The 17,737-nt window shown below is 42.5% G+C and overlaps 1 protein-coding gene across 1 annotated transcript; it reads left to right on the top strand.

Moving 5' to 3' along the window:
* Positions 1-3,062: 3,062 nt before the first annotated feature.
* RND1 (Rho family GTPase 1) lies at positions 3,063-13,235 on the top strand. The gene is made up of 5 exons (XM_034412313.3): positions 3,063-3,301; positions 3,995-4,082; positions 6,301-6,410; positions 7,817-7,951; positions 9,135-13,235. Exons 1-5 carry the CDS (start codon positions 3,182-3,184, stop codon positions 9,381-9,383), a joined length of 702 nt encoding a protein of 233 aa, XP_034268204.2. The 5' UTR covers positions 3,063-3,181; the 3' UTR covers positions 9,384-13,235.
* Positions 13,236-17,737: the final 4,502 nt, after the last annotated feature.

Below are 17,737 nucleotides of genomic sequence, written 5' to 3'. Positions count from 1 at the left end.
CCAGCAGCCTGCGGACCTGGCAGCGGAGTCAAACAGTGAGGAGGCTGGGGAGGACAATGGGCCAGTCCTGGAGTCAGGGGAAGGCCTGGATGAGGGCTCTGCGTCGGAGGCAGAGATGGGGCCAGGGCCATCTGGTAGCGATATGCTGACTCCAGAGCCTCCAGAGGCAGACAGCAGAGAGGCAGAGGAGGAGCCTGTTCCTAGTGCCTGCATGCGAAGAGCTGCCTGAAGGCAAGAGCAGCTGAACAAAAAAGGACAACTCGGGAATAAGGCCAGAAGATGATTGGCCACTCCCGTAAGGCTTAAAAGAGAAGAAATGAGCCGTTGGATTGTTTGTAGAAAAGGAACGTTGATTCCCCTGCTTCTTGTCAGCGCCTCTTGAACTTTGTGGGTTTTTTGCCAAGAAAAGCCTTTGGCAGGTTGCCAAAGACATCAAAGGTTGGTGATAAGGCCTACAGATTGGTTATTAAGAATTTTGTTTTGGACTAAGCTGATAATGAATTAATTCTCAGCTGTTTTAATGAAATAAGTTTGTTGAAGACTGAATTGTGTTTGGTAATCACTACTTGGGCCTTGGTCACAACACTAGTGGCCAGCTGGGTGGGCGTGACTAGGTGGTCATGTGACTGGGTGGGCTTGGCCAACTCAATGTCACTCACGTCAAGGGGTGTCTTGCCAGCCTCTACTCCCCCCTCCCCTCTCAGCCACTCCTTGCCTTCCCACCTGGGCTCCTTAGGGCCCCAACAGGAAGCAGTTGTTGGAGCTAAGCAGCCACCAGGAGAAAGAGTTGGCAAAACAGCTGGCTCAGTTCAAATTGGATCTGACCAAGAAGGAGGCTCAGCAGAAGCACCTCACTGAGGACTACGAGCATAGGCTTTCTAAGCAGAGGGAAGATCTGCGGGAGTGCAAGGCCAGGTACTGACGTCTGGAGGCTCAGTGGGCTGAGATGGTCAGCCAGTTCCAGGCTATGATGCAGTCCCACTGGAACAAGGCCCTCCGGCTCCTTGCCACCAGCGGCGCTTCCCTCCAGCCTTTGCCCAAAGCCCTGCACCAGGAGGCTGAAGCAGAACCCAAGTCGGAATTTCTGCCCCCCACAACCCGCACAAAAAGACCCCAGAGGGGGAGACTCTCTGCAGCAACACAAATGTTCATTGCACGTATCTAGCCCAGGGGCCATAGTTTGGGGACCCCTGATTTAGTGCAATATAAAAAAATGCAAATAATTTTTCTGCGGACCACCAAAATTTTCTCACGTACCATCAGTGGTCCACAGATCACCAGTTGGTGACCCCTGCTCTATGGGATCAGAGAGCTGGCACCAAAGGATCTTTCCTTTAGTGCATCTCTCTTCCCTGTTAGCCATGGGAACAGCTGCAAGGAGGAGACCTGATTTCCCCACTTCTCTTGCCAGCGTGTGCAAGAGAGGGGAGGGATGGAGGAAAAGCATGTATTTTGGGTGTCAGTTGGGTTGAAGAACATTGAACACATAGCGAAACAGATATTCAGCTCTCCTCACTGGTCACATGTCAAAATTCTGTGTTTTATTTAATTGACCAAACTAAGTAATAATTTTAATTAGCAATTTTATGATATTTTTCTTGACTGTACACCGCCTTGAGTCCTACGGGAGAAAGTGGTATAGAAATGAAATATAATAATATAATATAATATAATATAATATAATATAATATAATATAATATAATATAATATAATATAATATAATAAAATAAAATAAAACAAAATAAAATAAAACAAAATAAATAAATAAATAAATAAATCCTCACCCAAACCTTTGGAGCAGGAAGCAGTTGCACCCTGGACGGTGACACAGATATTCCGCTCTCCTCTCTGCATGTCAAAAATGGCCTCACCCAAACAGGAAGCAGTTGCACCCTGGAAGGTGGCACTAACAAGGGCTTCTCTTCCACTTCCCTTCCCCCAATCCTTCTCCAATTGTGGAAGATCTCTGGATTGGAGACCTGGTGCTTAAAGAGCTGCTCTTCTGCCCCCACTCCGACCCCCCAGCAAAATTACCTTGCCATCCTTCCCAGTCCTAATAACTTGGGAGATCTACTGCCAGATCTGGCCTAATTTGAAAATAAATTGGGAGATGGGAGTCACTTTGGCTGAGTGGGAAAGTCTTGACTAGTCAAAAGCCCCTGTGTGTAAGGGGGGGGGGGAGGCATAATAATGTTATGAGCTTGTAATCAATCAAGTATTAAATTCAATTGTGTATATAGTTTCATTATTGTTTATATACTGTGTATTATTGTTTTTTATTATCTCTTACAGAAGTACCTGTCCTCTTTTTAATATATTTGCAAGTATGTTTGAATGTAATTAATATATGTACAATTATGACATTATTGACTTATGTGTCCATGTGTAGGTGAGGGGCCCCATATTAGTCTTGTTCCAACACTTAATAATCCTGTCAGCGGCCCTAGGGCAGCCTCCGAGACCCCAAGAACAGGGCAGGTGGTCCTTCTCCCACGCCTTACCTTACTTGGGGGGGCCACGAGCTGCAGACCATCCGAATGGCTGCGTTTGGGCTGGCAGAAAACGAAACACACACATACACACCCACTGCTCTTTAGTAATGGATCACGCGAAAACCCGAGGGCAGGCTCAGGAGTACGTCGAAGAGCCTGTTATCCGTCCAGGAGTTTCTGAAAGGTTTGTCAATGCACCTTCCTCCTCCTGCCGCGGCCGGCGGAGGAGGGTGCGGGAAGAAGTCTTAGTCACTCATTGCTTTATTGAAAGAATCGACCTATTTTATCACGGACGGAGGGACGACTCTAATTCTGCGTACTCTGGAAAAACAAATACGGGGAAACCCTTATCAGCGTGGGTGATAAATCGTCTCTTGGCTGATGATTGACTCCCGTGGCGAAAAATGACCCGACCAGGTAACAACGGAGGTGTGTGTGTGTGGGGGGGGGGAAACCCTCTGACTCAGCTTCCCCCTCCCAAGTGCTGGTCAATGGGCCAGCTTTTTCTGATTGGCTGATAGGTAGCCAACTCTACGTTTCATTGGCTCCCCACATTCCTTATAAGGACTCTCTGCCCCGCCTGCTGTATTAATTTAGCCGGCGGGTGGGACTGCTGGGATTTTGCTGCAAGTCGCGAACGCTGGTGTTGTAGCTGTTGCCGCCGCCGCCCGCTTCATTTACCAGCGCCATGAGGGAGAGAAGGACTCCTCAGCCAGTAGTGGCCCGGTGCAAGTTGGTTCTGGTGGGGGATGTGCATTGCGGCAAGACGGCCATGCTTCAGGTGCTGGCCAAAGACTGCTACCCGGAGGTAAGAGGAACAGCCGAGAGGGGGGCATCCTCTTTGCGATTGCGGGAAGGGCGAAAAGCTTCCCGGCGGCTTTGGGTATCCGCGCTCTCTTTTGCCTCCCTTGGCCTTTCGCGGGGAATTGGATGCGTCCCTCATGCGGGATACCTCGGATGGGCTTCCTTCCTGCCCCATGCGGCTTTCCCTCCAGCCGGGAGATCCACTTCGCTGGAATGGCAATCACGTGGCTCCCGGCCCTTTTTTTTTGGGGGGGGGGGGGGGGGTTCGGCTCTGTCTTATCTAAGCCCTGGTCCTCTTGCAAAGCATCGGTTTCCGCCTCTGCGCCCCTCGTAGCTTTCCTGGAGTACTTTGCGCGCGAAGGGTCTGTGTTGGTTGCTTCGGGGGGTGGGGGCGGGGGGCGGTTGCGGGCTGCTGCCGTTTCATCGGTTTGCAGCCTGTCGGTATTTCCTTCCCTCCCTCCTTCCCTCTCCTGTAAGCGGCTTGAGTTGCAGATGTATTCACTGGTCATCTCTGCTGCTTGCCTGATGGTAATTACGATTTGGGGCTGTGTGCAAGTCCTGCGCAGGAATTGACCCCCTCCCTCCACCCCCAATCTCCATTTCTGCTCGTGTAAGCCCCCTTCTTGTAGCAACACATGCAGCATAAAGACTTGCCGTTTTCACCGGGTGACTCTTCTCTACCTTCCCTTTATCCTAGACTTACGTGCCCACTGTTTTTGAGAACTACACAGCATGCCTGGAAACGGAGGAGCAACGGGTGGAGCTCAGTCTGTGGGACACATCTGGTAAGGGCACCTCTTTCCTTCTGTGCTTGCCTGCTGCTGCTCTGGACCGACCCACATCCTCTCCTTATGCTGCAATGGAATGGTCTGAGTTGAAGGGCTAGCCTTGTGTAGGACCTAAGGAAGATCAATCCTGAAAATCCTTTGCTACAGATTAGTGCCTGGTGTATGAAATGAGAAGGAGATCCTGTCTCTTTCTAATGGAGGTTAGGGGGAGGCAGAAGACTTTTTAGTCTGTTTAGTTTTGAGGTCGCAAAGACTACACTGCCAGTAGAATTGCACAAAGGTGCTTTTTTTGTCATAAGTAGGAAGGAACAATACATGGCCTGGCTTAGAGGTAGTTTTTGAGGCAAGTCAGAACGTCTATGTGTATTTCAAAGCTTTAGCACAAAGAAAGGGTAATGCGTTTGCGTATGGTAGTGTTGCAGTCTTGGACTGGAAGAAGACATTTTTTGCATTTATTTATATGCAGAAACGAATATCTCAAGGATTTATTTTGGGGGGTGGGTATGATGGGGAAACTAGAAGAGATTGGTAAGAGTAAGATGTTAGGGCTTGCATCTTGACCAAATACCACCTCAGAATCCTTAAAGGGAAGTGACTCTAAACATCTATTTATTTTGAGATTTCAAACCTGGGCTAGAGACTTTCTCTAGCTGCTTAAATAAGATGCTCTGGTATCCCAGGCTTTAAGTAAAACTGCAGCAGTCCCACCCCTCATGCTGTTTGCACCTGTTTTTTTCCCAGTCGTCCTGATAAATCCTATGAAGGCTGTTGAGCCGCCTCCCATATATTTCCTCCATCCCTTCGTTTTTTCTCTCCTGGAATGTGGGGTGTGTGTGTGTCTGTGATTTGCCCATTTTTCACACACATTGAGGAAGAATCCCGGCGCAAAGGGGTTCAGTGCATTCTGCAAGAGAAATCAAGAAGGGAAAGCAGCCCTTTACAATAAGGGGGCTCTTGAAAGTATTGTATGTGTGATGGAGGAGGTGCCAAGTAGAGAGTTCTCCTAGCAACTAGGGATGGGCATCATCCCCTCTTTTGAAGGGGACTGTAAGTGGGGGACCCTGGCTATTTGGATCCCCTTGTTGCCATGGTGATTGTGCTGGTGCAGGGAACCAGGGGCTGATTGCTATTCTAGGCACGAAGTGTCTGGGCTGCAGAAACATTTTGGATGCTGCGGTTCCTAGGGGGGGGGAGAGAGAATAGCCTGTGTATATTATTCATCTCTCCCTCACTTTGCAGCCAACCAACAGTACATTGCCATAGTCCATTCTCTGTTCCTGCATGTATGGCATGCGTAGAACCCACACAACTCATTTTTCTCCATGTTTAATGAAAAATGTTACTAGGCAACTCCATTCTTCCCTCTAAGCTGCATACCCTCATAAATCTCTAAATGGAAAAGCCTGTACCCCTTTTTCAAATTCAGTATTGCTTACATGTCAGGTGTGAAAGAGGAAATGGCCTTTGTTATGTAAAACCACGGTTGAACTATTTCCTGAGGATATTAAGGATGGGAGTGAGTAAGCAAAGCCCTGCAGGTTTCTGATTCCTGTTACTTTTTCATGTTGGATAGGACCTGGGTATTTGCGGGACCGCCTTCTGCCGCCAATAGCCTCCCACCGACCAGTACGCTCTCACAGAGAGGGACTCCTCAGGGTGCCGTCAGCCAGGCAATGTCAGCTGGCGACCCCCAGAGGGAGGGCCTTCTCTGTGGCAGCTCCTGCCCTCTGGAACGATTTGCCCGGGAGATACGAAGGATATCGGATCTCCGGGTCTTTCGCGTGCCCTAAAAACTTTTCCATCAACCAGGGCTGGCGTGAACCCCCCCCCCTTTTCTAGCTTTTTTAGTTTTTTAAATTGTCAATGGGTTTTAGTTTGAATGTTTTAAATTTTGGGGCTAAAGTTATGAAATTCTTTTAAAAATTTTAAATTTTGTATTGCTTTGTGTTTTAGTTTTGGCTGTGCACCGCCCTGAGTCCATTAGGAGAAGGGCGGTATACAAATTGAATAAAATAAAATAAATAAATAAATGTTACTCCTTGGGGGGCGGGGTGTTAAAAGCACAAAACCTGGAAGTGCATCTAATCCTAGCAGTGGGCAGTTCTATCATCTGGCATTAGAGCAAGCAACTTTTTTTTCCCCCTCAACGATATTGGCAAAGGGGAAGACAGGATGCGTTGAGTCGCTTCATAGCTTTTCTCACTGCTTCTCGTAGGATCCCCATATTATGACAACGTGCGCCCCCTATGCTACAGTGACTCAGATGCTGTCCTGCTCTGTTTTGATGTCAGTCGCCCCGAGACCATGGATAGTGCAATGAAGAAGGTAAGGAAGGTGTGACTTGCCTAGAGGATCCCGTTGTCCTGCCTACTGGGACTTGACTTGATCTAAAGCTTTGAGGATGTTACTCTTTAAAGGGAAAAAGAGGACTCTCCTTATAAGGAAATATTAGTGACTTTGGGGGGCTGAGGAGAGAGAAGCTAACATCGCTAAAAATACGACGGAACAAAGAAATAGCTGCAGTTTTAAAACCCTACTTTAAACGTAATTTGCATACAGTACTTTTAAATATAGTTCATATAATTACTCACTTTGTATGACATCATTTTGCTTTTTTGCCACAAAATGAATTTCATTGTTGTAGCAAGCATTTTGACTATTCTGGAACTTTTATAGAATAGAATTCTTGATTGGCCAAGTGTGATTGGACACACAAGGAATTTGTCTTGGTGCTTACGCTCTCAGAGTACATGAAAGAAAAGATACATTTGTCAAGAATCATAAGGTACAACACTTAAAATACTTAATGATAGTCATAGGGAATAAATAAGCAATCAAATCACATTAGGCCAAGGATTGTAGGAAGAACTGCTTGTTGTATTTTGTGAGAAGGAAATTCTACACTTTTTTTTTAATGTGCACCACCATAATCAAGATCACAACTAAGTTTCAGACTCCAGAGGTTTCCTTCCTAGGTACTTTCAACCATATACTGCATTTGTGAAAAATGTCAACCCATACGTCTCTTTCCCTAATTTTATCATTTTTATTTTATTATATAAAATGCAAAAAAAAAAAAAAAAAGAAAATAGGAAATTAAGGGAGGGAAAGGGAATGGGGAAAAGGGGGTGTGAGATACAAAGAGGAAGAGAAAAAGAAAGAAAAGGGGGCATTGACTTCCAACTCTTCCTAGCACAGTACAAGATAAACACTCCAATCTCAACTTTTTGCTTTTACACATTAATATATAACTAGCCATTTCTATAACACCAAATCTTTCTAATCAACAAAACCAAGATCAAAGTTTCATTTTTTTTCTTCACAAGCACAAATTCCAGAAGTGATATCCAAATAACATATTTTCCTCTTTAAATAATCAATTTCCCTAATTTTAGAAGAATGGGTTTGTATTCAGTGCAACTCGGCTCAGAATTAGAACTGTTGAGATCAAGGAAACTGTAGTGATTTCTTCTGTGTACATTTGAAAGGACCTTCATATTTCACATCGGGACATTTGATATTTTTAAAACCCTGCATTCATTGTGGCAAAAAAGGGAAATAGTGGCACCAATTGTTTAATTACTTTGCTTTGTGATGTATTTTTTAAAAAACTGGGCCTGGATAGCAGGGCATTGCAGTGGCAGAGCAGGGCAGTTTCTCTACCAAGATGTGCTTTTCAGACTTGTATTAAATGACTTGAATGTTTCGTTCACTGTGCTTTTCCTTTCCAGTGGAAGACTGAAATCTTGGACTATTGTCACAATACCCGTGTGCTGCTGATAGGATGCAAGACAGACCTGCGTACTGACTTCAGCACCCTAATGGAGTTGTCTCACCAAAAGCAAGCCCCCGTCTCTTATGAACAGGTGAGGCAATGCAGGATGTTGGTGCTGGTCTGGATATCTATTGCAATTCTTTCTTTCAACCCGGACCCTTCTTGGAGTATCAGGCTTCCTCATTTTCAAACTTGTTCTAGTTTCCCTTTTTTTTTCCCTTTTCCCAAGATGACTAAAATAGTATCGGGAATGCTAGACTTAAGACTTGCATATGCTAATGAGCTTGTCATCTTTCACCTTCAAATATTGCTGTGTTATTGGAAATGCCTGCAATGAAGCATTATTTCTATAAGAATATAAAATCTCTGCTGGATCACAGCCAATTCCTGCAAAAACATCCTGTTTGTTATCAAAGCCATGTACTTGAGATGGGTGGCCAGATAAACCTAAATCCATAAAGTTAATCCAGGGATGATGATTCTAGGCTACAGGCAGAAACCTGGTATACTCTAAATGGTTTGGACTGGTAGTTCTACTAAGATTAATCAAGGAAAAGTGAAAATGAAGAGCCGTGGTGGCTAGAATGCAGTATTGCAGGCTAAATCTGCTCATTGGCTGGCTCTAAATTGACTCAGCTTTCCATCCTTCCAAGGTCGGTAAAATGAGGATCCAGATTGTTGGGGGAAATATGCTGACTCTGTAAACCAGGGGTTTCCAACTTCTGGTCTGTGGAGTGGCACTGGGCCATGGCATGTCAGAAACTGGAGCGCATAAACAAGCAAAGTCCCATCTGCGGGATGCAGGCAGCATGCGAAACTACTCCTCCTCCAGTCCAGGGGAAAAACCTCTCTCCACGGAACCAGTCCCTGGTGCCCAAATGGTTGGGGGAGGGGGCACTGCTGTAAATCGCTTAGAGAGGGCTGTAAAGCTCTATGAAGCGGTATATACAAGTCTATTGCTATTATGAGAACTGTAGTCTAAAATTCTGGAGGACACTAGATGACTGATTTCTATTCTAAGCTGTATTGCATCAGTGTTGGTGGCTACTGTTCTCTCCTATGTGAAAGGAACTTGAAAAGATCCCCGACTGAGTGAGAAAAGTGCTCTTTCATAGAAAGTGAAAGGTCATTTTGCTTGGTCAGCTCCTGAAGGATGAGGATAATAGTCAAGTCCTCATGGGGAATCCCTTATTCCTCTGAAGACCCTACCCTGAGTCTGGTGTTCATCTGGCAAAAGCCCTAAAAGGAGTCCTAACGCCTACTTTCCTTTCCAGGGTTGTTCTGTAGCCAAGCAGCTGGGAGCAGAAAGTTACCTGGAATGCTCCGCCTTCACATCAGAGAAGAGCGTCCACAGCATCTTCCGGACAGTGGCGTCCCTCTGTCTCACCAAGCCTGGCCTCCCAGGGCCCCCCAAGAGCCCCACCCGAAGTTTTCCCAAGAGACTTCTCCGCCTTCCCAGCCGATCGGAGCTCATTTCTTCTACTTTTAAGAAGGAGAAAGCAAAAAGTTGTTCTGTCATGTGAAGAGCTGGTTGCAGAGGGGGGTGATGGAACCGCTGTGGACTCTGGGTCTCCGGGTGGCCCCTCCAGGGTGGGATTCATGGAATGGCTTGGCTCCTGCGAGCCAGAGCTGGAAAGTTCAGAAGGATCCAGTTTCCCTCTCTTCCTGCTATCGAGGGAGGAGAGGGAAACGGCAAAACATGGCTGGACGGCTCGAATGAAGATGGGTGCAAGACTTGCCTGCTCTGTAAGTCTTGGGGCTTGGCACAGCCACACTTGGACAGTAGCAGCTCTGGTGACTATTGCGCATATTTGAAGGAACTGGGAGGAAAAAAATCACCACCAGTATCCCGCCTTGCCACTGCACAGTTAATATCTTCCTTTGGCCCTAGGTCATCACATCCATCTGCTGCTTGTCAATTGCCTGTTGGATGCGGACTGAGTGCAAGCATCTCTCCTTTCTCCCTCTGTGCCGACACATGTACCCCTCTATATCTAGGATACAGGTGCCCAGACATCCTTCCTTGTGGAGATAAAGCTGGGGGGTGGGAGGAGAGAATGACCTATTGATCTTGTGCATATGTGTGGAAAGAAAGGAAATATTGAGGGGGGGGGGAGATCTGTGAAATGTTCAGTGTTATTAAAAGAGAACTTATTTATTAATGAAAATATAATACAGATTAACTGTCTTATTCAAAGGGCTTTCTTCTTTGCCATCACCTCTCTTCTGCTGTCCCAATGATTTTACAAAACTTCGAATTTGATTCCTTTTCCTCATACCCCGCCCCCCTGTCTTTGGGGTTGGTTCCTGTTGTTCTAGCTGTGGGTCAAAGTCTTAAAGTAATCTTCCAAATGACTCGAGCAAGGAACTTTGGGAGCTACCTGACGCAGCTTTAGTCAATCATAGTATAGGAAATCAGCTGGATCGGTGATAGGCAATACATACAGCTTTTAAATTCCAACTCCCACCAATCCTAGTCTCTTTGGCCAACAGGGAAGGATGCTGGCAGTTGCAATCAATAGCTTTTGGGAGGCTGCTTTGTTTTAGTTCCTGAAACATAAACATTTTATTTCAGATTTATATTCCCAGGCCAGGATTTTGCTGTATTTTTAATTTGGAAATCTATTCTGCAAATGCTGCTATGCTGGAGGCCCCTGACTTTAAATAGAGATCTTTAATTTAAACCACATCTCCTTTCTGTATGGTGATCGTAAATTGCCCCAATAGCTCATGTGGGCTAATTGTGGCCTGGTTTTAATGGACAAACTGAGCCTCTATCCAGTAGCATCTGAACTATGTTTCTGGTTGCAATTATCCTGTGAATGCTAAGGGTGTCATGGAATTTGAAGACTTTAAAATGCCGGATTGATACAATCACCAGAGTAGGAGAAATCCTTTGGTTCTGGAAAAAAACACATTGCTGCTTCTGTCACAGCAGCCTCTCTACTAATTGTATATTTATTTAGATTTTATTTTGTTGAGTTCAAAGCATATCTAGCACTCTCCCCTGCATTTCCCCAAGATAATCCTGTGTTAATGAATGTTTATCAAGGAAGAGGGCTTATTCTCTTGTAGGACAAGTACGGGTAGTCCTCAATTTATGACAATTAAACCCAAAATTTATGTTGAGTTTTGCCCCATTTTATGATCTTGCCACAGTTGTTAAGTGAATCACTGCAATTATTAAATTAGTAACCCGGTGGTTAAGTGAATCTGGCCTCCCCATTGGCTTGGCTTGTCAGAAGGTTGCAAAAGGTTATCACATGTCTTCAGGACACGGCAGCCATCATAAAGATGAGTCAATTTGCCAAAGGTCTGAGTTTTGATCACATGATCATGGGGATGCTGCAATGATCGTTAAATGTGAAAAATGGCCATCACTTTTTTCAGTGCTGTTGAACTTTGAACGGTCACTAAATGAACTGTTGTAAGTTGAGGACCACCTGTAGTCTTCCTTGGTGAAATGATCTATAAATGGTTGCTTATTTGGATATGGGACCAGGTCTTTTTTTCCCTAATGGATTCTTATAAATACTTTTGCTTCAAGCAATTGTTGATGCCTGATGCTCATCTGCCAATGGTTAAGCTTCATGACCCATTAGAAATGTTTTGCAACATAGCCGCAGACTGAAAAGGGTACATTTGAATGCGTCGCACAAGAGTAATGTTGCTAGTTTATTTAACTTTACATTTGATGAGGTCCTTTTCACAAAGATGTTACACATTTCTTCATTGCAATAGGTGCAAAGCCTGTTGGCCAAATCTGTTCACCAATTTCAGTGATGCATTGCTCAAATAGAAAGTGCACCTGACAGTATGACAGGTGCTTTGCTATTATTGAGCAGAAGAAAGAGGTCAAGCTTGGCAGAAGATTTTATTGCTAGGCTGAAGGCGGGTTCCTCCTAACTTGAATGCATATATAAAGCTTATGTAAACTTGCTGAATCAGGTCAATTTATGACGTAGCCATGTAGTTCCCTTGACAATTACATGGTAGAGGATTGCCAATGCCTTCCAGGATACTTCTTAAATTTTTTATTGTAGCCCAGTGTTTCTCAACCATGACAACTTTATGGAGTGTGGAATTCAGTCCCCAGAATTTTCGAGGCAGCAAGCTTCTGGGGGATTTGAGGAGTGGAGCTCTACAGACCTTAAAATTGCCAAGATTGAAAGGCACTGAGCCAACCTGTAATTCTCGAATTCTAATCCTGTTTAGCTCTCAGACCTGGACAAGTCCAGAAGAGGTCAAAAATATAGTTGAATGCTGGTGGCAAGAGCATTCTCGTTCATTATAAGATGCCTTTCCTAGCTAATATAAACTGGTACAGGCAGACAAGTTAAGCTGCAGTTACACATGGGAATCTCAGATCTCTATTAAAAAAGGTTACCGTTTGAGCATCGCTTGTAGGCTTGGGATATGGCAGTTCCAGGCAACAATAATACTAAAAGGTGCATGTTTTCTAGTGATCTTTATATACATTAGTCTTCCTCCATCTACTACCTTCTAGATGTCTGAACCTCAGATTTCAGAATTCTCAGCAATCCCTGGGTTGGCTGGAAACAATAGAACTCAAAATCCATTCAACTAAAGGGTGCCCAAGCTGGGGAAGGCTGGTCCAGCTAAAGAGTCTGCTTGATAATTAAAATCTATTCAATATTGCTAAAAGCTATGCAACTGAAAGACCAAGCCTTGAATTCTGCTTCTCTTATTATGTTGACTTTGTTTGCAAAATGTAATATAAAAAAACAATGACTCATTGAAGTACTCTAAACCTGAGAACCTGTTCCCGGTTTTTCCAACCAGATGAGTTGCCTTGGAGATGTTAAGTCTATAACCAGAATTTTAAACTAGTAAGACCAAAGGTAATTCTGCAGTCCTAGCACATCTAGAAGAACCATTAGATCGCAGAACCCTTTGTGAGTTTAATGATACTCCCACAGTCCAAATCACCAATAGTCATCTTCCCTCAAATTAGCCCACCGACTTGAAGATAATGTTGGACTAGTTAGCCTTTGAAGGCAGCTATTTTATCGCACCTATATTTTGTGACCTTTGTGTTACAGAATGGTTGTGCCGTATTGTAACTGTAGGTCCAGCGAAAGTAGACAGGATGCCTAGCAGAACCTGAATTTCACCTTGTGTAATAAAATGGTGGGTTTGCTTTAGCCTTCTTGTAGACAATAATAAAATGTAGTCACATTTATTACATTTTTTCTCCAGGCCTTCCATCCTAATTACTAGCTGAATAATCTTTCTTTCTACAGCACAGTTAATCTGCTGTTGGGACACACAGCACCATATCCGAATTACATTTTAATTATCTTCTTGTTGTCACAGAGTTGTGCTTGGTAAATAAAAATATATTTTATTTGAAATCAGGATATACTGTATTTAATATACATCCTCATTTCGTGAAAGCTTTGAGACGTTTTCCAGGAAGCTGATACAATTCCATTTCCAATAGTGGCGAATATCTGTAGCTTGGGTGTAGGATGAGGTTGAAGGTTCGTTCTCTTAAGCTTGTGGATGGTTTCCGAACGTTTACTTACCAAGACTAGATAATATCTTCAGCGGAGTTTAGGTTGTGGTTTACAACCACAATTGGGGTTGGAATTTTGGTTGCTAAACCAATGAAGTTCAGTGAATCCAACAGAAGAACATTTAACACTGACATCCTCTAAAATCTCGTTGAAGATGTTATCTAGCCTGGTAATGAAACATTCAGAAACCAATCCACAAGCTTGGATAACAATCCTTCACACTCATCTATCTTATTTCCATTGGAAAGGAAGGGGGGGGATCTAAAATTCTATAAATGATAAAATTATAAGTATTATCTTGGGTAGGAATGGAACATATTCTTACCTCTAAGAGGAAGTCAAAGATGACAAAATGTCAATGCCTCATCTTGCCTCAAATCCAAAGTCCTCATCTACACTTTTGTTGGCTTGTCCTATACTACACCGTAGCTAGACAGTAACACAAAATGTTTTGGACTTTATACCCTGAGCAAATAGGTGCCTGCAATCACATCCGGTCTATGAAACTTTCGTATGGAAATTTACAAAATGAGTGTACATGAGTAGATTGTGGGAAAGAAGACTGATCATAGCAGTTTCCATGGGTGTAACTACCCTGAATTAAATGGGGCAGACAGTCCCATGTTATGAACTGTGCTAGATTCATTATTAGATCAGATGGATATTTGAACATAGGGAGCGGCAAGAAAGTGACATCTGATTTATATGACCTGCTTTTCATCCCCTAAGTTAGTTTGTTCCTATAAAACATAATGGAGGATGCTGTCTTGATACCAGCTATTCAACATGAGTTAGAAAAAGACCATTTCCTTGACCTTTGCTTCATGTAGCAAAGTTTCTTGTTCCAGCCCAGGTGGCCAGTAAAAGTAGAGAGATCCTAATTTCCAAACAATGGATGTTCTGGCATGTTTTGTTGGAACCGAAAACAAAAGCAAATAATGTAGCTAAGTAAAGAAGGCATATAAAAAGCTGATAACTCCTGTCAATCACAAAATACCAGATGGCTCTCAGACTGTCTATCAATCCAAAAACTATTGCATTCAGTGTTCCATTCAACCTTTAAAAATATAGGTAGGTCTCAGTGCAGTTAATGAATCCCACAAAATGGTCGCATTATTTCAGTTTGTGAAATATCTGAAGTGATATTTTTATGGAAAATATGGTATTTGATTACAGCGCAATAGTAATACTGATTTTTTTAAAAAAACAATTTTATAGGTATATTACCATAAAGGATAAAAAATATATACTTTTAATTTAATGTATGGTTAACAAAATCACAGAGTAGTTTTAGAAAGCAAAGTAAAAACAAATTCCACTATAGATTCAGCTATTTCAACGTTGAGTCCTATTGTAGCATTGCTAGGACCACATTCATGTTATTCAATTACATCCAATTTTTGCTTTAATAGAATAACAAGCCTCTTCTTTTTAAAACTAGTACTGTTATCCTCTGATGAAATCTTCTTTTTCTCCATTTTGCACACAGAAAAACAGGCATCTCAAACAATTTTGTAGCTAGTACAACAAATAAACTGAATGCGGCAATGTAAATGTATGAGCTTGATGTTTTGCATTTTGACTGGAGTTATGGAGAACAAAATAAGGGTTTTACTTCCTCCAGCACTCACTGGGGAAGGCAGTGAGATCCATCCTTGACATCCTTTAAAAGGGCCATGGATTTAAACAAAGGGATGGAGGATAATACTTGATTTTTATAACTTAATTTTTTATTAAATAAAATTCAGTTCTTCACTTTCTGCCATGAAAATTGAGTCACTAGGTAATTCTGCAAAACACCTGTGCAGTATTGCAACCCTGCACTTGTAAGGGAATAGCCATTGCAAGGGATACCACAAAGATGCAAAACATGTGGCAAGAGGCAAAGCACATTATGGCTTGCAGTTTGCAACTCATGTTTCTTAGGTCAAGCAGAGATTCAGAGCAGTTTAATACCAGTTGTAATTTCTTAAAATATCAAAGTTGTCTTTCCACAAACCCAAACAATATTTAGGAGCAAAGTACTAGTTAATGTACAGAAGATGTAGCCTTCATGTTTCAGACAGTAATTAATGGGACTTCCCTTGATGAGATTTTGGGAGTTTGCTGTTAGGCAGACCTAATTGCATAGCATTAGATGACTACAGGTAATCCTCAATTTACAACTACAATTGGGATTGGAATTTTGGTTGCTAAGTAATGCAGTTCAGTAAATCAGTGAAGTCAACTGGACCTGATTTTACAATCATTTTTACCATGGATATTAAGCAAATCATGTGGCTATTAAGCAAATCACGTGGACATTAAGTGAATCCAGCTTCCCCAATTGATGCAACTTGTCAGAAGCCAGCTGAGAAAGTTGCAAATCATGATCACATGACCATGGGATGCTGAAAATGGTTGTAAATACAAGCCAGTTACCAAGCACCCAAATTGTGATTATATGACCTCAAGTGTGGTGTAATGGTCATAAGTGCAAAGGAGAGGTCATAAATCATTTTTTCCAAGGCCATTGAAACTTTGGATCATCATTAAATGAGTAAGTCAAGGACTATCTATATATGCATTTATGGTATATTGTGTGTAGCTCCTAAATGTAGGGACTAAAGTTTTCAGAATTTCTGATCAGTCACACACTGTCAAACTGGAATTCATACATTGCATTAGGAACCATGAAGACAAATATCAGGAAATGCCAATGTCAAGGAAGCCGTTAGAAATTTTCTCTCGGAAAAAAAAGGATCAAATTCAATATTATGTGAAGATAATTCTGTTAATCTAATAAATTTCTTTTCCACCCTGCCACTAGGTCTCGAACACATTTGGTAAGAACAAATACACAAGGACTGTGGAAGGAGATAAATGGCATAGAGAATAAAATGCAGAAATTGTGCCTGTTATTTTAGAGCAAATATATTGTTAGATACCCAGAGGTTTTTCCTAAATGAGAAGGAAAAAAGAGTTCACATAGTATTTACAACAAAAGTTCATTTGCAGAGAAAGAACATGCTCAGCAGAAGATTCCACTAGATAGTTATAACAGGTAGCTTATAGCTACCAAATAAACCACTAGATATAGATGAAATATCCAAGAACCAAATGTCAAGTTAAATGTCTAACCCATTCGTACCACAACCCTTCACAGTCCTGCAAGGGTTAACATAACCACATATCCCATCATTCCCACAATCCCACCTTACCTCTAACTCCTCCCCCTGGATATAAGAGGTCTCACCATCCAGCAGTTCCAGATGTGTATCTGCAAGAGAAGGACAAAAGGTCAGTTGCTGTTAGATGAATGGGCCTAGGAACTATCCAGGCCTGCAATAAAAGAATTCCTAGAAGACATTACTCTGTCTCGTGAGTTATTGGGTTAGATCCATCACTATATCACCAAACAAGTAAGAAATTACTCATCAAACCGTTGCAGTAATTCCTTAGTTTCCTTAAGTTTCAAAGAAAAATAGAAAGGGAAATTTGAAATGAACAGACACCTTTTAGAAAAGGCAAAAGGGCACCTGAACAAACAGCAAATATAAGATTGATAATATCTTAAAAATGGTTTTGTTTGCTTTATTGGCTTTTGTGCAGGTCATTACACCACAATTTTGAATATATTACTGTAAAACTAATGGGGGTGCCTAAACCAGATTATTCATTTGAAGAACTTTTGAATTGGAGGTTTCTTTTAAAAAATGAGTTTGGATAAATAAAAGGGTTCAGAACAGGAAATACAGTAAGATAAGGGGACCTATTGTTTCCATTTATTTTATTTTATGAAGAACGTATTAGGTAATATATATAAGTATAAGCATGAATTGAATACATAAAATAGATACAAATAGAGGAAACATTAGGACAGGGACCGTAGGGTGGTTATTCTATGTATACAACCAATATAAGGAATGGCAGGAAGATAGCATGAGTTAGAATCAAAAGAGGAAGTTGAAACATCAAGGCTGTGAGATAACTAGATGCTATTTTGTTAGCCAAAGAAAAGCTGAATGGATTGATAAACCAAGTGGATAGGGATCAAACTTCTACATGGCTTAAACGGTTTTTCATTTTATGTGTTTAGTGGCGTTCTCAGCCTTTACTATCGTTCCCCAAGGGACAGAAAATGTACAAATGTAACGTAAATGGACATATCCATGCTAGTGGAACTGTTTCCTTTTTGGTGACCTGTTCAGCTAGGATTACTACAGTTGGTCTGCAAAAATCTGGAGATTCACTAAGAAGGGGGGGAACCCTCTATAACGCATTGCAGTAGCCCAGCGGTCGCCCAAATTTATACTGCCCTACATCCGGCCAGTCAATTGTCATCAGCATCATCTGTT

The sequence above is a fragment of the Pantherophis guttatus genome, chromosome 2 (assembly GCF_059756535.1).
Source record: "Pantherophis guttatus breed Tessera chromosome 2, ASM5975653v1, whole genome shotgun sequence".
NCBI lineage: Eukaryota > Metazoa > Chordata > Lepidosauria > Squamata > Colubridae > Pantherophis > Pantherophis guttatus.
The sequence above is the reverse complement of the archived record's forward strand: the minus strand, read 5'-3'. Positions and strand labels throughout refer to the sequence as shown.